This window comes from Spinacia oleracea, chromosome 3 (assembly GCF_020520425.1).
Source record: "Spinacia oleracea cultivar Varoflay chromosome 3, BTI_SOV_V1, whole genome shotgun sequence".
Taxonomy (NCBI): domain Eukaryota; kingdom Viridiplantae; phylum Streptophyta; class Magnoliopsida; order Caryophyllales; family Amaranthaceae; genus Spinacia; species Spinacia oleracea.
Genome location: NC_079489.1, coordinates 35925904 through 35952159, shown reverse-complemented (window position 1 = coordinate 35952159; position 26256 = coordinate 35925904). Strand labels below are relative to the sequence as shown.

The 26256-nt window shown below is 36.6% G+C and overlaps 1 protein-coding gene across 4 annotated transcripts in view; it reads right to left on the bottom strand.

Annotated features, from left to right (window-relative positions):
• Positions 1–1399: 1399 nt before the first annotated feature.
• Positions 1400–26256, bottom strand: part of LOC110787010 (uncharacterized) — a 34900-nt gene continuing 10043 nt past the window's right edge. For 3 of the 4 annotated variants that reach the window (XM_056840153.1, XM_056840151.1, XM_056840154.1), the window contains 21 exons: positions 25131–25212; positions 24181–24466; positions 21437–21542; positions 21199–21335; positions 20318–20491; positions 13976–14169; positions 13715–13858; positions 13540–13628; positions 11579–11726; positions 11300–11352; positions 10646–10704; positions 7212–7375; positions 6306–6496; positions 4780–4837; positions 4606–4678; positions 4407–4508; positions 4111–4207; positions 3933–4043; positions 3588–3847; positions 3325–3465; positions 1400–1766 (listed from right to left, as the gene is read on the bottom strand). In XM_056840153.1, the coding sequence (XP_056696131.1) occupies positions 1587–1766; positions 3325–3465; positions 3588–3847; positions 3933–4043; positions 4111–4207; positions 4407–4508; positions 4606–4678; positions 4780–4837; positions 6306–6496; positions 7212–7375; positions 10646–10704; positions 11300–11352; positions 11579–11726; positions 13540–13628; positions 13715–13858; positions 13976–14169; positions 20318–20491; positions 21199–21335; positions 21437–21542; positions 24181–24466; positions 25131–25212 (2849 nt within the window). In that variant the 3' untranslated portion in view covers positions 1400–1586. The remainder of the gene's footprint in view (positions 1767–3324; positions 3466–3587; positions 3848–3932; positions 4044–4110; positions 4208–4406; positions 4509–4605; positions 4679–4779; positions 4838–6305; positions 6497–7211; positions 7376–10645; positions 10705–11299; positions 11353–11578; positions 11727–13539; positions 13629–13714; positions 13859–13975; positions 14170–20317; positions 20492–21198; positions 21336–21436; positions 21543–24180; positions 24467–25130; positions 25213–26256) is intronic. The other variant, XM_056840152.1, reaches the window with a different exon arrangement.

Genomic DNA, 26256 nt, shown 5'->3' with positions numbered 1-26256 from the left:
CCACTGATTACCCGCTTTGACACTGATTAGAAACAATTTTGGAAGTCCACTCAAATTTTATTTTTGGTAAAGTGCTTTATTATAACTTTTCACCCTTTGATCAAGATGTTTTTAATGTATAATTAATAATAAAGAGCCAATTAAATGAAAGATACATTATGCATAGAAAATATCCAATGATCACGATCTACAATGTGAAGAGTCAAATAAGCAATGGAAGGAAACATTCCAATGAAAATTACAGATTGAAGATGTGCTCTTCCAGTACATTTCGACAAGTCATAAAATCATAATCCATTTTTTTAATTGACTTTAAATGTTATATAATATTTTTAAATACTTAGTACTTGATGTACTTTGTATAATTTAGATGTCACTAGTGCACTTAATTGCTCACTTTTGGTATTTATATGATATTGATCTCAACATATTTCTGACTATTTATTCTTTCTCTTCAAATTACATCACGAGAATAGATAATAAGTTTGAAAACTTCCTCATAAAAAAATAAAAATAAAAACTCTAAATTTCTTGAAAGTTCCCTAAATTCAACAGCGCGTCTCCTGTGAGACCAGTCACACCATCAACTTGATGGTGTGACGAGCGCGAAACCAATAGCGTACCTCCCCTAAAACTAAAAAAAAAAGTAACAGATCTAAACTATAGAAGTAACATACCTAAACTAAAAAAATACCTCCTTTAAAATTATGAAAAAAAAAAGTAATATGTCTAAACTATAGAAGTAACATACCTAAACTAAAAATGTACATCCCCTAAAACTATTCCGTATAAAAAAAAAGTAACATGTCTAAACTATAGAAGTAACACACCTAAACTAAAAAAATACCTCATCTAAAATTATAAAAAAAAAGTAACATGTCTAAACTATAGAAGTAACATACCTAAACTAAAAAAAATACCTCCTCTAAAATTATTAAAAAACAGTAACATGTCTAAACTATAGAAGTAACATACCTAAACTAAAAAGGTATCTCCCAAAACTATTCCGTATAAAAAAAGTAACATGTATAAACTATAGAAGTAACATACCTAAACTAAAAAAAGTACTTCCTCTCAAATTATATAAAAAAAAAAAGTAATATGTCTAAACTATAGAAGTAACATACCTAAACTAAGAAGGTATCTCCCCTAAAACTACTCCTTATAAAAAAAAAGTAACATATATAAACTATAGAAGCAACATACCTAAACTAAAAAAAGTACCTCCTCTAAAATTATAAAAAAAAAGTAACATGTCTAAACTATAGAAGTAACATACCTAAATTCGCAAGTGTGAACTGATCTCACCATCAGTGTCATATAAGAATTTGGGAAATTCAAAGCGAGGTTATGCTCATCACGTTGTTTGTTTATTTAGCTTTTTGCTCCAAGGCTACTATTCTAAATTTCAAGATTCATATCCAATTTATTGATTTAATATTCTCCCACTTATTTTACAAGATTTTTTTTTTGCTATGCAAGGTACTCTAGCGTTCAATTAATTTAGGGAAGAATAATTTGCAACTGCATAAGAATAAACTTATAAAAAGAGCTTGATAGGCACCGACGGGCACACAGATTTTCTATCAACAAGTCAAGCATACAACAAGTTTATGGCATACTTGTCTCAAATGGGGTGAAGAATCGGAAGTAGATACATGTAACAAAATGGATCTTGCCTCCACTAATTTCCCTGATATCTTTTTTATCACCGCATCATCACTGCCCATGAGAGATGCCATCAGCCTGGCCCCTGCCATTTTTTCCTAAACATCAAATCAATACATTAATACAAGAAGAAGTTTTCATTAACAATTTCCACCATCAGAGCCCAAAACAGATCTAACTAGTTCTTAATCAAGTGAAGGGAGTGTATTTGATACGTGACGAGTCTTAAGATTTTTTGGCCCTCTTGTGTTCGACTTATTTCAGACAAAATAAGTTCAGATAAGTTCAGTTAAGTTCAGTTAAGTTCAGAAAAAATAAGTTTTTTCATACATTGTTTACACACAAATAAGTTTATTTCAGACAAAATAAGTTTTTTTTCCAGATAAAATAGTTCAAATAATTTTAAATAATATAAGTTCAGACAAAATAAGTCGAATAGAACAGAGACAACTGGTAAGAGGGATTAAAGGAAGTGTTTGATTTGGTGTAAAATGTTTTCTAGGAAAATAATTTTCCCCTTTTCCATCATTTTCCTTTGCTGGTTTTGGAAAGGAGAGGAAACCAATTTTCCAATGATGGAAAATAAATCTCTCAAAGGTGGAAAACATTTTTCATTTATAAGGAAGGGAAACCACATTTCCTCCCTCCCCTTATCTCCCTCTTCTCTCCTCCCATCAATCCTCACCCATCTCCTTCCATTTTCCTTTTTTATGGCTTTTCTTGTAAGGAATTAAGCAAAGGAAAACTAGTTTGGAATTGTGTTTTTCTTGAAAAATGTTTCCATGGAAAATCATTTTTCATTGAAAATGTTTTCTGTCAAACCAAACAGAGGTACGGCAATTTATAAGTTATGCTTTCATTGGAACAGCCTGATCCCATACTATAAATAATCAACGTGTAATGAACCCAACTAATGAGGCCCAAGAATAGCAGCCCAACAGCAATAGCAACACAACAGGGACAGCAAAGCAGTCAGCAGAGAATGTAGCATAAATAGAATTAGGGGAAGAGAGAGAGGGCAGGAAATAGGTAGTGAGTTGTGAGACTTGTGACCTAAAGTCACTCTTTTGGAGATTGGTAGCCTAAAGCTACTGCCTTTTGTAACCTTTTGGCTGGGCCTTAATCAATTTATCTTCTTCATTATTGTGTTCTTGGGTGTTTTTGGTTGAGTCGAATCAGTTCTTTACACAACGATAACTGTAAGATTCAAAGGGTCTTTCAGTAGGCCCCTGTTCCATATGCCCCTTAGAAAAGAAACCTAATTGTAGATTTTCCATCAACCATAAGAGTTAACGAGTTATAACAACCTACCTCTCTCAGGGAGAACAAATGAAGGGAAGAAATAATTCCTACCAAGAAATACATGTACTCTACAGAAGTTAAGAAGTGAAGGAGAAATCTAGAACCGACTAGGCAACAGCGTAAATCGCTAACAGTAGACAGGGGGCATAGAAGAAAATTAATGTTAGTTTATCTTTCACACTTTCACTTTCCTTGACCCATCCAAGAATAATCTGCGGTTGTTAATTTGTTGTAGTGTTTATTTTGAGAACATTATAACCTAAGAATAAAATATTTGTACTGTGCTCAAAATACAATAAATCAATAAATTGAACCATCTTCAGAAATCCTTGAGAAAAAAATAGCGTTTCTTACCTGTGGAGATTCTTTTCTGAGAGAAGTGAATGAGACTTTAAGAAGATCATGCGCATAAGGAACAATCATCAACTTTAGATGACATGCAGCTGAGAACAGGACCTGAACACAAGCAGCTCTGATTTCTGCATCCTCTATGAGCTGTATTAATGCAGTGATTAGCAGGATTACCAGAGAAGAAACTTTACCCCTTTCTCAAAGAAAAAAGAGGGGAAAATAAACTGAAAAGAGGATAAACTATTACATCAGACGAGCAAGCACACCTGAGTCAAACGAATAAGACGCGGAAGAGTCTTCTGTGCAAAAGCTTTTTTGACAGATTCTGGTATTTTTTGGCAAGTGCTAATGAGGACATTAGCCATGCACAAACGAAATGAGATGGATATGCAAGTCTCTGGTGCAGTATCTTCAACCATTTTGGAGGCGAGACCAGTTTTTCCTTCATCATTAGTCAAATTATCAACGACATATTCAAGCACAGAGCTTCCTGAGATAAAAGCTCCAGAAGTATGGATGACCAAGGCTGCAAAAGAACAGAGCCAAAAGAATCAATATCAAAAGTCAAAATGATCTTCAAAGACCCCAAAGAAGTTAACAATCTTAATTACCGCTCTGGGTATAAGACTTCTCAGCTGAACCACTTGCTGTTTTAGGAGCTTGCAATTCCGCACATATCATCAGAGCTAGACAGTCAATGCATCCATGTTGTACCTTTGAAACTGCAGAAAACTTGGAATCTTAAACGCATGTCAAAGTATGAAGCAACGCAAGAAGGAAAGTGCGTACCTTCATCCCCATCCACAGAAGGCCACAATAGTACAGCTTCCAGTGTTCTTATAATATTGCTTACGTCGGGATGAGAGACTGAATCCCACTCTCTAATCTACAAAATCAGTAGATGAACTGTTAGCTCCCTTTTAGCATACAAGATTGGGCAAGAAGGACACATCCTAAAAGGAGATGGTATATGAGTGGCTAAACACATGGGAAAAATATTCGAGTAACATTGAAAGGAAATAAAAGCCTCGAAGATGATAGGCGCACAACATTCACAAAATGTTGGAAGGGGGAAAGATTTTTACCGCTAATGAGGTGCATACAGAAAACAGACACGCTTTCATCTGCACGGCATCCTTACTTTTCGCAGTGCGTTGTAACTGGGAAAGGGCGACAGGGAAGAGAATCTGGATATATGCAACAAAGTGGTGACCACAGAGTTTAGCAGTGGCATCTCTTCCCAGTAAATAATGAACTTGAAAAAATATATGGCATGTTACATACTTGGGGATGGATGCGACCACAGAGTTCAGCAGCAAGTTTTCTCACATCTTCATACTCATACTGACGAAATGCCCTGACAGAAAATCGAAAATGTTAAATTAAATAGCAGTGATCCGTAACGGTGGAAAAATAGAGCCAAGAGCTACAGTAAAGCAGTTCTGATCTTTGACTGACCTGTTAAAGAGGAAAGTGGCAACACACTCATAATTACAGACATCAAGATTTTCAGTACCTGGTATCCCACAATTGTTAGATATGTAAACCAGAAACGAAGAAGGAAATGGACTATATTATTTACAAGTGCCAGTAAACAGAACTCAAGCAGATATTGAACTGTATCATTTCAAAATTAAATGCAAATCAAATGAATTTAACCATGCAATACAATATTATTCCAAAGAGTAATCCCAATGGACAGAGTATTATTATTACTCCCTCCGTCCCGGAATACTCGACCCGGTTTGACCGGCACAGAGTTTAAGGGACTTGAATTGACTTATTTAATTTAATAGGTAGTAGTTGATAGTGGGGTATTATTTTAATGTAGTTAGTGGGAGGTGGGTTAAGAGGTGGGGTTGGGGGAGAGTAGGGGTTGAATTTTTAATTATTTTTTGTATGGAGTAGGGGGTAGGTGGGTTAATACGGGTGGAGTGAGAAATAATATAATATTGTTAGAATATTTCCATTTTTAGAAACAGGTCAAGTATTAAGGGACGGCCCGATAAGGAAAACAGGTCAAGTATTCCGGGACGGAGGGAGTATAACATAATCCTATATTACCACAATGTGCATACCCATCCCTCAACTACAATTACATGCTTTAAAACCTCCGCGTCATTCATATTCAAATCACAAGATCTCATTATGTCCAAAGCTATCAGCCTATCAGTGACTTGTATGGTATAAAGACACACCCTATCTAGTTCATTTGAACAATAGCTTAATGCAGGATAATGAAATCAAGTACTAACGATCTAACAAATGAAATAAGAACAAATACAGGGAAATTGTACATGGTGGACTTGTTAACAATTGTACGTGGTGGAAAAAAAAGGTTTGATTTTATAAAGTGGCCCTGAAACATGACATTATGAGCACTTTCTATCCAGTTTACCGTTAACTTCTCAACATGCTTGACCTTGCGTACAAAGCATAATAAACTTCCTTGCATGTTGTATTTTGCAAAACACTGAAACATGACATTATGAGCATTTTCCATCCAGTTTACCGTTAACTTCTCAACATGCTTGACCTTGTGTACAAAACATAAATAAACTTCCTTGCATGCTGTGTTTTGCAAAACACTGAAACATGACATTATGAGCATTTTCCATCCAGTTTACCGTATAACATGAAATTTGCAAAAAAAGAAATGTTGCAATTTTAATATATTTTTACTTAAAAGTCAATAGTATGGTAAAAACTCATAACGTCACGTTTGGGTAATTTGCAAAACATAAGGTCGCTTTAGTAAAGCAATCCTTCAGTTTTCCACCATATAGATTTTTTGCAAAACAAGGCCACCATGTAAACTTTCCAAAAATATAACCCATAGATTACTGCCTTCAGAGTCGTAACTATAAGTACATAACCACTATTGAGAGAAGAATCGGAAGCACAATCTCAATTACCCTTATCAGCTTAATAAACTCTAATAAAACTTTTCATCTTGTCTAAAAACGAAAAGCATAAAAATTTACCATTTGCAACGCATTGTTTCAGTGTCTGACCATACATAGCCATACAGTTGAAATCATCAAAAACCCTCAGAGGAAGCATCTTAATTATAAGCAATGGGCAAAGGCGATCAAACAACATGTTTTCCACGCAATCTGAGTCATCATTCTCACAAGTCCTTTTCTGTCCTGCAGCATGTATTGATCCACGCATCCTATTGTTGTGGGTGGGGAACAAAACAAAAGTATCAGCATAAAATGCATTCTGACAATCAACTTCACATAGTTCATAGAATGCACCAAAAAAATGATGCCAGTGTCTGGCAACCATTCAGAGAATAGAACAGTGAATAGGGAGCATGCTAAAAACATAGGACATGGGTTTGTTAAACATAGCCATTAGGGATTTAGCTAAGCATCAAATAAATTCCCAGATGATAATCGTATGAAGTTGGAAATTTATTTATGACATTAACAACTAATTTAATGTCCCAACAAATTGATCATTTCCGACCATTCATAAAAAAGTATTTACGACTGAACTTCAGGGAGCGTGTGCTTCCTATTAGAAATGAACATCAGAACAAACCCAGACAACCAACCAAAGGGAATTCATACACCGTATATGATAGTGTGATCCACGACAAGACCTCTAGAAGAGTTATTGGCTTTCATCACAAGAAAACATATCACCACAAAAATACATCTAGAGCCATTTATTATTTTTTTCAGTCAGTCAGGCATCTAATAAAATACCAAAAGATGTGGTAGGAACGCAGTGCATACATGCTAAGCTTCTTTTACTCGGTCAGGTTATGGTGGTATAAAGATACCAAATTCATACTGACGTTGTTTGAGTCTTAGAAAATGACCAACAGTAGCGACATAAAGAAACCCTTAAAATGAGGATGAGGATAAATAAATACTCACTCTTCCTGTTTCTGAGATTGCACAAGAAGTCTCCCAAGGACAAGATCTGCAGCGTCTGCCAGATGCTCATTTATGCAACTTAAGAATCTAACAATTATTGCGTTTGTTGGTTCAGAAAGCATCTTGTCTACAAGTTGTCCTACTAACAAGTTCCAATCAAGAACCTGTATCTCAATTGAAATAAAAATAAAAATAAAAACAGAGAAAATAGATTAGGAAACCCAAGTTGACCCAGTATCAATTACAGACACAAAATGCTACTGCACATGCAGTTATAAAAGCCAAGACTAAATGTTAAAGCAAATCAACATTCAGTCCCATCATCTTCTATTTCCAGGGCAGACCATCTGGACTCTGAAGAAAAGGTGGAGTAATATACTTTGCATATCCAACTTCTAATAGACACGTGCTTTAAGAAATAAACCCAATCCGGCTAAGAAACATAAGTTAAAATAGATTATGCTGATGTATTTGTAAATAACACATTTACTTCAAATTTTACTGCAGTTGTTTATAAAATAACATGTAGACCTATCCAGAACCATACCATAATGAGAATACTAATAGATTGTTGTACAGAATCAAAAAGATCAATGAAAATCGTGGAACTGTACAATCAATAGAGGCATAAATAAACACTGCACTTGATGAGCACCTCAACTTGAGCTGGGTTACAGTTACAGAGTCACTAATTTACTATGTGCTGAGTGGTTGATTAAAAAAAAGGAGCTGTATAATAGCATGGGAAAGGTAAGCTAATTTAATCTCAAAAGCCATGTGTTAAAAAGCACCTTAGTTGGCTCATATATGACAATTAAAAACTCATTTAGGCACCTTACTTTTGGGAGAGACTACGATCCTAAGATTTCTAACTAATTTTTGAGATACTATTGTCACTAATAACAGACACATTTAGGCAAGCGAAAATTTATTCAATAGGAAGATACTTTATCTTGGTGTAGCTATACTTTTTTAAAATAAAATGATGAAGAGATTACATATAAATAAGTTATAAAAGCTTAGTGATTAGTTATGCAAGTAATATATGATATACAAATTGAGCCAAGTCCATTATTGATCTCAACCTATGTTACTCGAACTCTTTATTTAACCTCAAGTACCCATGTTTGATCTTCAAAAATCCACATTGTTATGGACACTTGTCAATTCAATATAAAGGAAATCATATAATTTTCACAAATAGCTTAGTTTGACACTACAGCACATACTAGTGCCTAAACAAGTAGACAAGTCAGTAATAAAGATGTCAGCACAATTCATATGGATAATTCAGCTTCTCAGGCTGAAAAGTTCACTCAAGTAGCCAGAAAGTTAAACCTGTCAAGCTAAACCTATATGTGACTGGAAATATGGAAAAGTGATTAGATCCTGCACAAATATTTGGGTTCCTGAGCACAAAAATTGACACGAAACCCCAAATGACGTGAAAGAAAAATAACGTAAACGTGGTTTGACCCAAATGCGGGAAAACTAGCTAGTCCTGAACCCAAATTTAAGTAGCCTGGTGGTTTAACATGTCTCGCTACTATTCTTATGTTCAGCCAGAACTCTCAGTCTCAAACTCCATTCAAACCCAAAAAGTCAATGAGTATTAGTTTCAGAAGTGCACCCTTAAGTGCAGCCAGGTCAGTATCTGTGGCGGGGCAACCGGGGAAACCTCCCTAGGCCCTAAAGAAAAAGGCCCAGTTATGATAAAGTTTAAGTAATATTTCCGAGCAAGTATTAAGTGATGATATGCAGTGGCTTAGTGGTTACTGATGAATCCCTTCTTGAAGAGCGAGGAATGAATCCCACTAAAAGCTAATGTTTTATTTATTTTTAATTTACCCTTTCCCCCTTTTATTTTCACGGAAATTGGAATTTTCAATTTCCTTTATTCAATGCTAACATTTAGCTCTTGAAAATTCATGTTTTGTTTCCCGTTTTCTTTCCTTTTTTTTAAAAAAACTTTGCTTCCCATTTTCTTATTTAATGCAAAACAAATCCCAGCCAAACATATTTGTACATAAATATACATAATATTAACATATTTATATACTAACAAACTTGGAGATAATATGGAATAAATTGTTTACGGAGTGTAGAAATTAGCCAAATACTTTGTAAGTTTGTATGATTCCTTGAAATTATAAAAAAAAATACAAAAAAAATAAAGCTTTAATTCCATGTTATTATCATACGAATAATACACAGTATAATTTTTTTTTTAAAATCTTACTCTCCGTTTTTCTTACCTAGCTGAGTACAAATCAATATTGGCAGAAACATTAATCTAAAATCTTAAAAGGTCGAAATCCTAACCTTTTTCCCTTAATCAACATCAATAATGTAATAAATCGCTTACAAAGAACAAAAGTTTGTCAAGTACAATTAATTGACAGGAAATTAAATGTTTTTTATTAAATCACATTTTTAGCTTTATAATAATAAGTATTATGCATTAACAAACATTTTATTTTGCCACAACGTAAAATCTTAGGGTCCCTGTTTATTTTTCTCTCTTAGGACTCCAAACTCTCAAAAACGGGCCTGAGTGCAGCAAGTGAAGCATCTATCTTTGTCAGAATCCTACTACTCATACCAAAAGTATGTTGCTGTTTAAAATTTTACCTAAATCAATTAGTACTTAACACCTCCACTGGCTCGAAGATAAAAAGAGAATAAATACATGTTCTCGCTTTTTTGGAAATCATTTTGTTAGGTAAACACATGAATGCATGCATTATTGTGAAACTAGGAAACTGCAGCTACTTCTGCAATGAAATGTCGGTACCACTTCTATCACCAAACATAGGAATATTTTTCTCTTGCTAATTGCAAAAAAAAAAAAAATCTGAAGTCCTATTACTCTATTAGTATAGCTAATGAAAGCCTGTGTTTGGTAACAAGGCTTGAACAGCGTTATCATTTCGTATCAATGTGGTCCTTTATGTGGTGTGAAAGACCAGCTGAGACAATATTGTGAGCTGTCTACTGTGTGTGAAATAGAGTGCTTCAAATGAAACAGGAAGCGCAGATCTGGATCAAACTCTTGGAGCCGTTTACATTAAAAAAAATATATAGCGGCTTCCAAAAAGATGAAGAGGCATAGAGCATAATAGTCTTTAACAAAATGTCATAAGCATAAATGTAATAATTTGACAAGAACACTGCATATTTCAATAAGAGCCATATCATTGGAATTATTCTGACAGAATTACAGCACAACGGTCATGGTCCATGTATAAATATTTAATTACTTTTTCCAGATTGACCTCGAATTTCCAAGACTTCATGACCTATTACTCGAGATTTTATTTTCAAATAAGAAAAATAACAAGTCATGCAGCTGTGAACTTATTCTCTGTGCAGTTTTCAAGACAACTAAGCAAGATTCGTGACAGAGAGGATGTTCAATATCGGTCAGAACTTACGGTTTTTGACCACTCCGGAATTAACTTGAACACTTCATCAAGGTCAAATTTGGATGAATCTGCAAGATTGACAATGTGTAAGCTTCTAAAGAAACAAGCTTGCAAAAGAACCAAAGAAGACAAAAGAAATACTTGCAAACTGGATACAGTATTCATTGAGTTGATGGAAAAAAGGTAGGATCATAATGGGTAAAAAACTTGGGACTAAAAATAACAGGTATAACTGCGGGTAAGAAAAGCAGATGGGCTAATTAAACAAGGTCAGCTGCGAAAAGTGACATAGATCTGGATAACTTTCCTGATTTTCAGTTAAGGAATTCCCTCAATTACTGGTTTTTCATACCAAATTAAAATATAAGAGAGCCCCACAAGTCAATGAAGCACTAATTATGCCTGCTAGTAGCATGAATGTTAATGAGATGTTTGCAAAAAGGAGGGCAAATTTATAAAACCAACAAAAGGGGGTTATGCCCACCAATGCCTCATAGCTCATAGAGTCATAGGTGGTTCTGGAACTCAAGAAGAGGCAAATCAGGTAAAAAAATTAACTCGGTTGAACATCAACTCCTTTTCCAGCCTGGAACACACGACTTTCATAATTTACGTTTTCATAATGACACTATTATAACACTGCCATCAAATGAATGGGAATACCTTCCTTCATGCCTCCAGAACTCTCTTGATGGTCAAAGTTATTGGAGAGGTTGCTGCAATAGGGGAAAATTCCAGGTATAAGAAATACAAGTGTACGTATAACCATAACTATATAACCAACTACAATTGATAATAATATGCCAATTTAAGGTCCATTGATAACTCAATAATAAAGGTCCATGGATAACTTAATCATATGTTTTTTGTAGGTTGAAAACAACTTGAGTAATGCTTTCAACATAACCTAGAGTAACATGTAACCATCCCTTGATTGTATACCTTAGAGAGTCGAGCACCATCCTGATAACCTCAAACTTTGTGTCGTGAACCCTAAGAACTTGGACAAATGCATTGCTGGAAGCTGATCTCATAATCCCATCAGTCGCACAAATAAAGCGAACTAGAACAGGCAAAACTAAAGATGGATCTGCAAAAGAAACATAGTACAGTATTTGAACAACAAAGTCAATCCCTAAGGCCCCACAATCACAATAGACCACAATGCAACCAAAGTTCACGGCAATTCTACTAGTCATGAAACTTAAACCAAATAAGAAATACTCCCTGTCAAAGAATAGTTTGACCACTTTCCTTTTTATTTGTCCCAAATTAGTTTGAACACTTCCTTTTTTTGTCACGGTCCCGCGCCAAATGTTTTTATTATCATTTCTTACTTCATTTTTTGGACCTACTATCACTTTTCACATCCACTTCCCTTAAAAATAACAAGCACATTTACCCGACTATCTTTTCTAATAAAATAACAATAGATAAGACCATTACAACTTATCTCGTAAAACATTGTGCACTGATATGTGTTCGTATTATTCTGGGACAGAGGGAGTACCAAAAAGAGAGAATAAAAAATCACATACCTTAGTTCAGCACTAGATCCTTAAAACAGAATAAACCATTTAGGCCACATTATTGTAAATCTCTAATAAGAAAGGAATTTTGCTTTTTGTCCCTTACTTGAACAAAATCCTTCATTGAATAGTTCAATATATTTCTATTAACAATCTTCCAAAGGATTTATAACAAAAGGAGTTCAGTGCATGTACATTAAGACTTTGGAACTTTATTTTAATATATATCTCAGAGTAGCCTACTCGAGTCATCTACCTCACTTGAACTTTTTGTACCAACCTCAAGTATTGATGCCGGATAAGAAATACTCATCAATGCAAACACTTGAATCCCTGACGCTTTTTGTTGGACCAAAACATTGTCTTGCACTTGAACATGTACTCATCTCAAGCACTAAAAGCCGAACATTAAGACTTAAGCTAATAATAGATATGCTTTGGGATACCCCCCTCCTTTTCCTAGCCCATGGATACAAAATAAAATGACTTGTATCTATTATCAGAAACACAATGCTGAAAGAGTATGGGAGAATCTCCAATTGCATTGAATAAAATCTTACAGTGTTGACAACTATGACAAGTGTAGGGGTAAAAATTGCCCATTCTTCACCCAATGGCACATATATGACCAATCACTTAACCCGGGTAATACCGTAATAGAAAGAATGATGTTATTGATGGAAGTGTCTCTCAAACAATCAGTTTGGTCCGTTATAACAGTTGCATAAAATAGAGGCATTAAATAGGCAATCAGAGTGGGGGTTCAGTCCATATATGAATCAACTTTCATTATCACGCTCCTGATCTCACCCACTGACAGGCCAACAACTGAATATATTGTATGTATACACTTGTACATTCAAACGAAAGGGTATTGTACTTCCCCAGTACCACTTATTAGTAATAAAATGGCAGGAACAGCTATAGGGGCCCTTTCCCACACTTTTTGAGTTTTTGGTAATCAAACAGAAGTTTTCCCAATGCACAATACAATTTAACCCCAATTTGTGCTGCTACACTGCTTTATGCCTAGATGTAATCTTTGATGAGGGGAAATGACTTTAGATTTTGGGTTACAAGAATTATTACTGAATTAAGGCAGTCCCCGTCAATGTACATCTGGCGAATCAGCACTAAAAGAAGTTGCAAACGCCAAAACGCATTGCTGTGGCATAAAATTAGTAAATCAGCCAAATATGATTTTAACAAGCTGCTGTTGCAAACGCCAAAACGCATTGCTGTGGCATAAAATTAGTAAATCAGCCAAATATGATTTTAACAAGCTGCTCCTGCATGGTTTCATCATGTTGCGCAAAGAAGCAAACCCTTCAAATTCAACCAAGATAGCTGGGATTTTATAAAATTAATGCTAACCTATAAGTGGAAGCAAACTCGTAGCCTGGGAACGTATTAAACTATCTTCATCTCTGAGGCAATCCAACAGTTGATTTGCTATCTTTTGCCTAAAACAGAAAATGCTTTTAACAAAAATAAAGTGATGCATAAATTTTCATGATAAAAGGCAACACCACTAAAATATATTGCATACCAGAATGAACTGGAAGTCACTTTTGTTGACTTTGACGACAAGGGGATGAGTTCCGAGATAACATCAGCAGAATTTCTCCTCTGAGATATGCTTCCAGAAGCTAAGCGCTTAAGAATTTCATCCAGGCACCAACCATCCGCACTTCTGGGAATCCATGAACCAAATAAATTGCAACATAGATACGGTAGTGATAGACAAAAATGGGAAGACGGATGATGATACAAATATTAAAAGGGATGTACAGTGTACACTGTTTATTACATTGAGCAAAAGTCAGCAATCAGAATAGTAACAGCTCTGGAAGCACCATCACGCTCATCCAGAAGGCCCAGCAGTGGCAGTAATAATTCCTTACTATCTGGTGGATTATTGAGACTACTTCCAGCTATCTTAAGGATAACAAACCTAAAGATGCAAACTGCCACATGTACCACATCTTCATTTGCACAGTGAAGCTGCACGAAGCAGAGAAGTTAAACTACTTAGCTAACACCATAGAGATTAGAGAGCTAGAAAGAGGGTGTAAACTTGTAGAGTGACATAGTAAAACTTCAGATTAATTTTAAATGTCATACCCAGACAAAAGCTGTGATTAAATTATAGCAAATACAACCAAAATTCAAAGTGGTCATGCACATATGTGGACCAACTTGCAGCACTTCAGTCTTACTCTTAGGGCCTGTTTAGTAGGCGATAATAAATGATGGTAATAACAATGAAATTATATGTAGAAAGTAACGGAAGTCTCATGCCAATGTCCATGGTAGCACATATTTTTTTACCATTACCTGCATACCTTTAATTTAAATTTATAAACGGACCATAAGTGTTTGACAATACATAATAATATCAGTCAAAGTTACCTTAGCACCAATTTTTTTTTTAAAGAAGTTATATTTCCTGCTTCCTATTGAAACGCGATATTATTTAGAATCAACTACTAATATTGACACCAGTATGCCTTCTGACTGGGCAACCATACGGAAATTTTGCATCTCTTTTTTCCGAAAAGTGTTTTTTATCTACCCTTGTCAAAGTGCTGGGTATATGATACAGTCATGCACTGCGAGATCAACTGCGAGATCAAGCAACATGGCTTATTAGAACTCGACAATTATGTAATCTCATTATCTAATCTCCTTCAACATAGATCAGGCATTGAGATTGTACTTTAGACAATAACATTATGTCATAGTTTAGTCGTGTAGTGATACTACTGATATTGATGTTTCCTACCGTAAAGCTACGCAATGAATGAATCATTGGATTTACTTTTCCTCTCCATTGGACTCAACTGTCCACAGAAAACTCCCTACGCAATGCATAAGCGTGGCCTCATTTTGTTTCAGGATGCTTCAAGTTACAAGGTGTTCACTCTGCTGTTAAAGTAACTTTTTTCTGCACCTTCTGGTACCAATCTTCCTTAAAAATTCTGAAGTTATTTCGCTATCTCGTCCATCTCCCCCCTACGCCCCCCTCAAAGACGCCCAAAGCGAAGTTGCATACTTTTTCCTTCATTAGATTTGAAAGAAGTTAGTGGAACTTTAACACAACTACACAACTACACTAGACCTTTCTCAATGATTATTTGCAATAGGGGAAAAAGATGGGCATCTTAGTTGAAGAAAGTAGTTTTTTTTTACAAGGGAAAAAAACCAGGTTAGACCCTCAATGTTAGAGTCCAACCTTCCTTACTTGCATTTTGCTATCTAAGATCTTTGTCATAATTTTCTAGGCTTGAGATAGAATTTTCATGTTGATAGTGTTCACTGGTAATACTCCCTTTAATATAAACCCCTTTAAGGAGTATGCACCAATACTCCCTACCCCCAAAAGTTGTCTTGCTTTATTACTTGCATTGTCGTATGCCTTTATAGGTATTGTGCTAGCGCTTGTTTTATATAGAGCTCCCCAGATTCAACAAAGTCTCTCAAAACAGATACATTCTCGTCGCCAACCTAAGCGCACACAAGCGCCCCGATCAACCTTCGACCCTCGCTCTTGTCACCAATAGGCAAGTGCCCATTATGAATCAAGCACCAGCTCGTGCCTCAAGGCACGAGCCTTGAGATACACTTTTTGCACAGGGCTTGCGCCCATGCCGCCTCTTAAGCAAGAGTGCGCCGCATGATCCAGTGCAAAAACACTCGGACCATGACTCTCGGGGAGGGCCAACCCAGCACATCCTTACGGAGTCTTTTTTATTAAATGTGAGAGAATGTCGGACCCTAACATTTAGTAGTGGAAAGAGAGATATATTAAAATAATAATCCCTCTGCGTATTACTTGTTACACTTTCCTTTTTCATTTGTACCACATTACTTGTTACACTCTCTTTTTTCGTCCGTCTCACATTATTTGTTACACTTCTAAATTAGGAATGACCCACAATTATTATATTGCATCTCTCTTCCCACTATAAAAAGTTTCGTCCCTACACCCTCTCTCATTCAATTAAAAATATACCCCACCAACTCCTATCACATCTACCTTTTCAATAAAATAACAATTGAAAACCAAACAACCACTTATTACCTAAAACTTTGTGCAAAGGTAAATGTGACGAGTAATGTGGGACGGAGGGAGCAGTGGGTTTTTTTCTCAAATTAGAAGTGTAAACAAAATCCGATACAACTGAAAAAGGGAAGTGTAAAAACTAATGTGAGACAAATGAAGTACTTAACAATTAACACACTGATGAAGTACTTAACCATTCACACGAGCAAAATTTCATTGGAAAAGAGGTAGAAGATAATACCAAAAATAATCTCCTTCCTCCATTTTTATTTAGTTGCACCTAAGTGAACTGGATCACAGACCAAGAAGGAGAGAGAAATGTGAAAGGGGTATGTTAACCCATGTGATACTCGATAAAGACCATATAGTACAAAGAGAGAAAGCAAGCCCACTTGAAGAGAGCATTTGTAATAGCAGAAGTAGAAACTTCCCATTTCAAACTTGTTTGCAAGTAATAATATATTTGCTAAAAGGAAAGCGTTGCAACTAAATAAAAAGAGTATATGACAACTTTAAACCTAAACCAACAACTCAATTTATTTTCTTCTTCCTAAGAAAGAGAAAATCCCCCAAAGGAAGACCACATTTTCAGCAGAGGAATCTATAAGGGAACAATTTACAACCAACAGAATAAATAAAAAAACAACTCAACAAGTTGTTCTTTACTTGTTTTCCTAAGTAGTAGGTCAAACATTCTCCTTTCAAGCCAAGAGTTCAACTTTATTGGTAAGGTTGCAAGGATAATCCGTCGTCTACAAATCCAAACAGCACCAAGGAAGGTGAAGGGTGCTAGGAAGAGTTCTACTTCAGCCATAGCTCTGCCTACAACTCAAAGAGGGCTCTTCTGATAAGATAACTAATATTACCAAATCCCTTCAGAAGTACTCTTGGTAACACTGATCAAGACCCTTGTATTGTCCATTGGCAGGGACATCATGATTCCTAGGTAGACCAACGACCTGAACACTTCAAGACGAAGCCTAAAAACTACTAGTATAGAATACTTGTCAATTGCTACATTAACCAGAAAACCTTCTTCAAGACCTTGATGTGATTAATAGCTCCAGAAACAGTATGCTCCATACAGGACACATCACACAACTCCGCGTGCTTTGTCACATGTGTTTGCAAACACACCACCTCACACCACCTCCACTGCCTAAAGCACAACCTAAACAGCCTTCTGTACCATCCCATGCCATGCAGCATTGTGCACAACTTCACTATCATTGTAATGCAACACTTGCAAATGGATAAATTGAAATCCTTGCCACCCCGTAAGAATCTTAAAGGCTCAACTCAGGTCAACAACAACCTTAAAAACCACAAACCGCAAGTTGACTCCCTACTCCCACTAGATTGAGAACTACCAATCTACAGCCAACCTAGATGCTTGGACTCGCCCCTACACCCCGCCGTACCGGTGTCGACACAACACGACGCGGGTGCGAAATCCGGACCGGACTCTTGGGAGAGAAAACGGACTCGCCATTTTTCTGACGTCACAGAGAGACTCCATGGATAGATCTTGGAAACTCGGGGAAGAAGATGAGGCGTTCGGTCGTTCCAAATGTTTTTGGGCCTTTTGGTAACTTAATCTTCATTAAGAGGAATGTGGACCAGAAATTTACAGTTGTATCTTATGTATCTTATAGGCAGTTGTATTTTTCTAAAAAGGTAATTGACAGAATCCCTTTTTTTGACAAGTCCCTATAAAGCAGCCCCACGTTTTGCATAGCTCCATTAAATGAGATGTACTATTTAACTATTTATGGACTGCTTATTTTACCTTTTACTGTGTTTTTTTCCTTTTATTGCAAGACTTTTTTTTAAACTGCAAATTAATTAATATTTTGGACCCTTAAAAAACGAGTCCACGAGTCCATATCCCTATTTTGGACCCTTCGAAAACGAGTCCACAAGTCCTGCAATTTAGAAATTTCAGGATCCGACCTTGGACCCACACCCGAGTCGGACACCCGTACCCTAGTCCGAGCATCCTAGCCGTCAGCTCCCCAATCACCACACCAAGTGCCACTTTAACCAACAATCTTCCATGTTCTAACAATCCACCATAATGTACAATCACAGAGAAATTATCCTCCTCCATAGAACAAAGGTTGAAGCCCTCTCACCCTTCCCTAAATAACCAAAATTCCCATAATCTCTTATGTAATCTCTTTTTTGCCTTTGTCACAGCAAAAAAAAGAGACCAAATTGTTCCTTTCCCGTCAATTAACTCCCTCTAGCAAAGGAAGAACTAAGGGACGTTTGGTTCACACGGGGTAAAGGGAATGGAAATAAGAAAGGGAATGAAGGGGAAAGGAAAGGTAAACCCCAAAATTTCATGGGTTGTTTGTTTACAAAAAAAACAAAGGGAAAGAGAAAAAGAAATCACTGCACTTTGTCTTCTCGACAACCACACACCCACAACTCCACAAGCATTGCACTGCCACAGTGCCACCACCAAGAAAATCCAGATCTGAAAAAACCAAGTCGACTACCCACCCAAAAGCACTAGCTTCTCCGACCGGCGACTTAGAATCCTAACCACAACCAACATCTGTCCATCTTCCCTCTCTTTTCGTTTTTCTCTAAGATCTACTTTTGTGGGTGTGTTTTTCGAAGATGGTGGGTGAGTTTTGGTGCGGTGGGTGGGATTTTCGAAGAGGGTGGGTGGTTTTAGGTGGTGAATAGGTGGTTTTCAGGGCGGTGGGTGGGATTTTCGAAGAGGGTGGGTGGTTTTGGTTGGTGAATAGGTGGTTTTCGGTGGTTTCCAAGGGGTTAAATTGGTTTTTGTTCCGGTGGTGGGTGGTTTTCGGGGGGGGGGGGGGGGGGGGGGGGGGGGTTGGCATGAAAATTTTGGTCGGCGGCTAGGTTTCACGAAGGTAGAGAACTAGATTGCGGCGTCGATGGTGGTGTGGCCGCATGAGGGGCGGTTGCTTGGGGAAAAGGGTTGGTCAAAGCTAGTCAAAGGGGTGGTTAAGGTAGTTGGTTGAAGAAGAGTTTGGGGGTTAGGTTGATACCCTTAGGGGGGTGGGGAATCACGGTAGTTGAATTTGGGGTAATGATGGAGGGAAAGGGAATGATTAAAATGGTCAAACAAACAACAAGAAAGAGAATCATGACAGTTGATTCCTTTTCCCTTTCCTGAATACCCCCAACCAAACGGCCCCTAAGAGTCTCCCAAACCCACTCCTTAGTTCTAACAAAGACACCATTTATTTTTAATTCAATAGTCTACAAGCCTATCTCTGAGAGCGAAGTTGGAAAAATCACAATTGTCTACCTTGACCTCACTGGGTAAGCGCCAGTTGTCCATATCATGCACACAGCTTGGTTGCTGGTTGGGCCGGTCCGATGGCTCTATACATGAATTAGCGGTTTTCTAGCAATTGAAAGCTCTTCCAGAGTCCTAGTAATTTTCATTCCTCTCCATAGTTCTTTTGCTTTTCTCGGTTTAAACAAAAGGTTTTGATGACATAGGCATTGCTGAAAGTAAGGTTGCTGCTGAATACCGTGGTATTCTAGGAAACTTGGGGACTTCAGAGAATTTTTTATCATATTTACTGATGGGAACAATTAAGGGGTTGTAAGAAGGGGGAGTGGCATGACCTCTGCCATCAGAGAAGAGGACAGAGGAAGAACGAGAAAGGGGGGAAAAATAGGAATAAGAGCAATAATTTATTACGTCTAATGTCTAATACCCAATCCTTCCTACCTGACATATACTTCCTCCATTCTATTTTAGATGACACAATTTTTATCACTTTTGTCAATGCAATATTTCAATCATAAATATCTTTATTATTAATGGGTAGAAGTTACAAAAGGTTGATTTTATAAATCTATACAAGGACATGATTATAACAAGATCCCACATGAGTATATTTTTTCTTAAGTATAAATAACAATTGAGAATCAAAGTAGATTACATGAATAGTGTCAAAAACCCAATTGTGTCATCTAAAAAATAATGGAGGAAGTATAAGATAGAGTAAGAGCGAGAAAGGGAAGAAAATATGAATAGGAGCAGCACTTGATAACGCATTACAAATATAAGATAATTACAGAAATGCATCTTACCTGTGATAAAAGAACCCGAGAGATTCGTTGTCCAAACAAAGATGTTGTATTTTCCAGCCTGTTATGGTTCAGACGACCCAATAGAAGGGCCAAACAATTCAAGAAAAACTTTGTTGTCTCTACACGGCTATCTCCGTTCTCCACATGATCCTTTAGATTGTCCTCTGAGTAAAACTGCATTAATCATGTCATGCATAAGGTGTTTGATTTCTCTACAGAAAATTTAGAAGAAAATTACAGATTTCAAAAAGGGAGTTTTAGAAGAAGAAAAAAATTGAAAAAGAAAAAGAATCTCACTGAAAACACAATAGATAATTCTTTGGCCAAATATGCAACTCATTGCCTATCATCAAGATAGTTTTCTGGTAATTTATTTGGAAAGAGACGTTCAAAGCATTATAGAATGACAGAGAATAAAACAGTTGCAGTCCATCCATTGAGGGAACTTCATGCTCCAGGAAAAAAAAAACAGTTGCTTCTATCGCACATCCATCAATCAGAGGAGAAAGCTTCTAGAATTGGAGTCTTGGATATATGCAAGTTCATCTAAGAGTTTGGCCAAATATTTATAGCAATTGGGAGTCTATAAAGACTTGAAATTTTAAAATAAGGGCAATCTAAAAGAATTAAACGAGCACCAATATAAAAAAAAAATCATATGGACAACTGAGCTTGGGAATATCACATGATCGGTCATTAATCATTAACTAAAGAACTTATCACATAACACTACATTAATTGGGAACATTAAAAACAAGTAAAGCTTCCTACTTGTTTAGATTAGTGACTGATGAGTAAATATCAGAATACAATATCCATTTTAAACATTCACACCCGAGTGACCTTCGATATGCGGTAAAATGAAGAAATAATAAACAAACCTCAATTCCAGATAAATACTGCTCTACCAATTCATCATAACGCTGGTAAAACTCGATGTCTTCTAGAAGCGATAGCATACTGTAATGTTTCCAGCAGGAGGAGAGTATTAGCACTCCAGTTGTTTGGAACTGAGAGCCTGTTTACAATTAACACTCAGAAATGGGAACAAATAAAGCAATTATGAAATAGAGAAAATAAAAAACAAGAGGTTTTGAAAGCAAATGTGGTACAGTGGACCTGTCTCATGGCCCGCAAGTCGAGTGCCATCACTCTTTATCTGCTGCAACCATTTAAGAACTTGCCCCAATCCTTTCCCATGTAATGCCTGGCTCTTTTGGCTCCACTGCAAAAAAATGAACAGCATGGCATCAAAACAAAGCATCGAATCATGGGTCCTATCAACAAGAATTTTAGACTTGATGATTGCAGTAACAAATGGTGTTTTAGTAACAGAATATACTGTGACTTTCATGAGATTATGACAACAATAATGTTTGATAAAGGCATCATTCCACAGTTTACTATCAACTAGATGATACTTATATCGGCTATACGTTGAATGCTCCCTTTTATTTTACCAAATTGTATGTCAAGACTCACGTCACCAATACCATAAATAACCAAAGAAACCGATAAAGTTAACGAGTACAAGATTCCTCCCTTTTTCCAAACTGGCACATTTCCAACCTCTCCATGAATGCCCCATTCCTTTTACCAGTAAGAAAGGCACTATAGTTAATAAACTACTTCCTCCGTTCTTTTTTAATTGACACATTTATTTTATCACATTTGCCAATGCAATATTTCAATCATTAATACCTTTACTTATCAATGGGTAAAAAACTATAAAAAGTTCATATTATAAATCTATAAAATGAGACGATTGTAACAAGACTCCCACACGTAGAATGAAATGCGGTATCGGTTGCGGTCACGGGATCAGTCGCGGTTAACGGAACGGTCTTGGTGGTTGCGGATCGGGTCGCGTCGTCGCAGTGGTCGCACGAGATCAATTAGTGAAGAAAAAAAATTAATTAAATAACACTTGTATAAAAAGAGCAAATTAGTGAGGGGATTAGAAAAAAAAAAAAGAGGAAAAGCACGTCCCTGTTATATTCAATAAATAAATAAAAGTGAAAAAAGCCCAAACCCCACTCCCCAGCCCTCGCCTACTTCCCAATTCCCCACCTACCCCAAAGCGATATTTAATAAAAGAAAAAGGCTGACCCAATCCTCACCTACCCCAACTCACTCACCGTATCTAACTCTTACTCTTTCTTCCTCCAAACATCCATGGCGGTCTTCAAAACCATGGGTTGTAATTGTAGTAGTTGTGCCAAGTGCATTAACAAGCAGGCGGTAGGGAAAGGAGGATTCAACTACAAAGAGGCATTAACCAAGTCCATCCTTTTCTTAGAATGTCAAAGATCGGGGAAGTTGCCTCCCGCATCCAAATATCCCCTAGCGCCGTGATTTTGGCCTTGAAGTTGCAATTCACAACTACACTCTTCTACTTCTTCTTTACTTTGAATTCTCCACTTCTTCTCGTTTTCTATGAATAATCAGCCACTTTAAGAGTCGTATCGGTATATCTCGGGCGATTTTTGACCGGGACGGTCCAACTGGGCGAAATATCACTTTTTTAAAAACATCATAAGTTCATAACTCACCAACAGGAAAATCCCAGTTACCTCGAACGAGTTTTTACACCCTGCTCCCACGTTACTATATTTTTTCTTAACTATAAATCACAACTGATACTCAACGTAGATTATATGAATAGTGTCAAAAGTCAAACTGTGTCATCTAAAAAAGAATGGAGGAAATATAAGATATATTGGCATGTAAAGAATAATAGATTAATAGATTATTGGCATTTTGATACTGCAGTTGTACTTCGCCCACATGATTGGCACCCTTTTTTGGACCCCAAAATTTATTAACACATATTTTAGTACAAGTTGCTTAACAAATTATCTGGTGAAAATGAAGGGAGGGAAGGGGGCTATAGTTGAAAATTAGACAGGGAAAAATATAATCCGACCAGAAATGACTCAAAAACAGGCCGGAAATTTTGGCTTTTACCAAAATATTATGACAATCCAGGAAAGGGGTATTATGTTACATACTTACAAATGATACCAAACCCTAACACAATGGAGGTGTGGAACTATCCACAAAGTCTAGCCACCTAGGTACAATTGGAGTATCGCATTCTATAAATGGGGAAATCATGACACCATAATCATGTGTTGCCCACATATGAGAATAAGGAATTTGATGACCAAATCCCTCCTACAAGGTCTTTCCTTTAAATAAATGCTTATTTTTATGATGTCATGGGGAGATTCAAGACTATAGCGAATTTATGCTTTTCTCGAAAGGTTTCAGCCTAAATCATCAAAATTCGGCACCGGGGAATGGGTAATGGGTTGGTCTTTAGGAAGCAGAAATATGAGCGTCAGCAGGTATGCTACCATCCATCAAACAGCTTCACTACCTTGATACACGTAGGCAATACGAAATTTTTTACGAGGTCAAAGGACTTCCAAGACAAAACATTCCAATTTTAACTCGTAACAGGTTATCTACACAAACAATCATCTGAGGAAAGTCTTCCTACCCATAGCTCAAAAAACCCGAATTGCAGCTTAGAGGCAATGTGAAATTTCCTACCCATAAGACCCACAGGCTCCCCATTTAATTAGTTTTTTTGTGAGATTATATCATGATTGGCAACATAGAGTTTGAATAGCCATCCTGTGATTTTACCTCAACAAATTAAATAGGGACAAGTAACTCGAGTTAGATTACAACTGTTACCATCCAAATTTCGAAAACAAGAACTATGAAGTTACTCATTTTTATATTCAAAAGTAATGGCATTTATTCAGATGTCATGTTCAATCAAAAATTTCATCTTTGTTTTCCACATTTTGTTGGAACAATGCAAGCCTTGAGAATAGGAGTTATAAACGTACAGATTGAAGTTTCTCAACAAGAATTATGAGTTGATCCAAATTTTGCCAGAGCAACAATCTTCCATCAATGCTGATGGAGGCTTCAGAAGACATATTCTTTTGCTCCGCCAGCTTCCCTTCGACAATTCTGATTGGCTTATCTGATGAATTAGATTTGTACGCTCCCTTTTCACTTAAATTGCCAGAATCCACTAGTTTTTGGGTCAGTGCTTCAGTGAGGACTAATATACAATCTGCAGCAACTGCTGACAGCCGAGTTGGCAATTCAAACCCATCCTGCAACACACTAAAGGTCGTATAGTTTAGTGTACACAAACTTAAGACAGAACTACACTATTGTTCTACTCAAATACTACCTCCGTTTCAAAATACATGTATCATTTCTCATTTAGGCACTATTCATCAATAACCTTTGACAATCTTTCTTTCACCATTATGTAAGAAAATCCAAAGTCAAGTGAGATCTTGTTAAATGCGTATCAATGTGAGGATTCCTACAATTTTTACTTATACGCATTTAGAGATATTAATGTCCAAAAAAGCATGTTGGAATACGTGCAAAAAGAAATGTTGCATGAATTGTGGAACGGCGGTAGTAATGAAAACAACTGATACCAACAGATTCAACTGAGAACAAAGGACTACAGTTTGATGAAACATAAGTGAGGAAGAGAGGTTAAGTTTCATCTTCAAGAACTTTCACAAAGTAATTACAAGTCCAAAAGGTAAATAATAGCATAGGCACATAAAATGAGGTGGATACAATATGCAAATCGAAAACTGTCATCCTTAAAGATTAAAGGGAAATTGCAAACGCGACAGGCTACACCAATCGCGCTGAACAGATGAGATTTGCAGACTTACTACTTATTAAGTGAGAAATGAATCATAAATCAATTGTGCCACCAGCAGTATTAATGATCCACATAGTGCAAAGGCGAACAACATACCTACCGTTTTTTACCATCCCTGAAAGATGCTCAATACTCGACGAAAGAATCTTCAATAAAGCTTGATAGTTGTATCTTAAACCTGGGATGGAGAATATACATTGACTAAAGTGAGACAAAAATGAATCCACGACATTAAGATAATTATGAATCCATGAGATTCAGATGATTATTAATCTACAAGATTAGCAACTCCTATTATATCTAAATTTACCAATCAATTAGCCTATAACAAGTGAAGTAGTAAACTGATCAGGCCATAAATCTCACAAAAGCAAGAATCACATAATTTTCTCATCTTCCACTAGTTCAGATTTCGTAGAGAAATGTCATTGTGTTTTCTGCACAAGTCCAAGCACTTGATGGGCCCACAATACAATGGCCGCCAATCTTTCCACTTGGTCCCAAAAACAAAATCACATCGCTAACTTCATTTTTAGCTCTCATCTATCAGATTTACTGTCCATGATTATAGTACCCAGCTACTTGTAGCCAATAACACGACATATTCTACACAACTGGGTCGTAAAACTAACTTTTCAGCAACAGGTGAACTTTTCCAAAACAATCCCAGAACTTTGCTTTTTTTTTAAGCGAGTCATATTAGGTCCCCACTCTTGCTATTAATGAATGAGCATCAATTTGACAAGCATATTGAAAAAAATCCAAAATGTTTTGCTACCCAGCCAAAGCAAGTCACTATTCACAAATGAACGCGTGCCACAAAATACTGGAGGATATAAAGGTGTAGCGACACGCATAATCCTTGTACACAGATGGCTAATCATTCCAAGAATCTCATGGCCAACTTCCATCTATGAACTCGTGAAAAAGAAGAGGCATTGAACATACTTTGCATGCTCCTCCGAGAAAATAATAATCAACCAAGCTAAATTGAAGTGTGGATAATTTGACAGAGTAAAAAAATGGAAACTCTCTCCAAAAAAGGTGATTGAATGTAGGCTAGGTCTCTTTCTCCCTTACACCAGCTTTTTGCCATGGCCAAACGCAAGAAGAACTTGAAGCTCGCAGTAAGGGACTTCAATGGGGAAGCATCTTCTCAACTTCAAGTAAAGCCCACAAGACGGATGAATCAAAATCAACAGCTGAATCTCATACCCAGTTT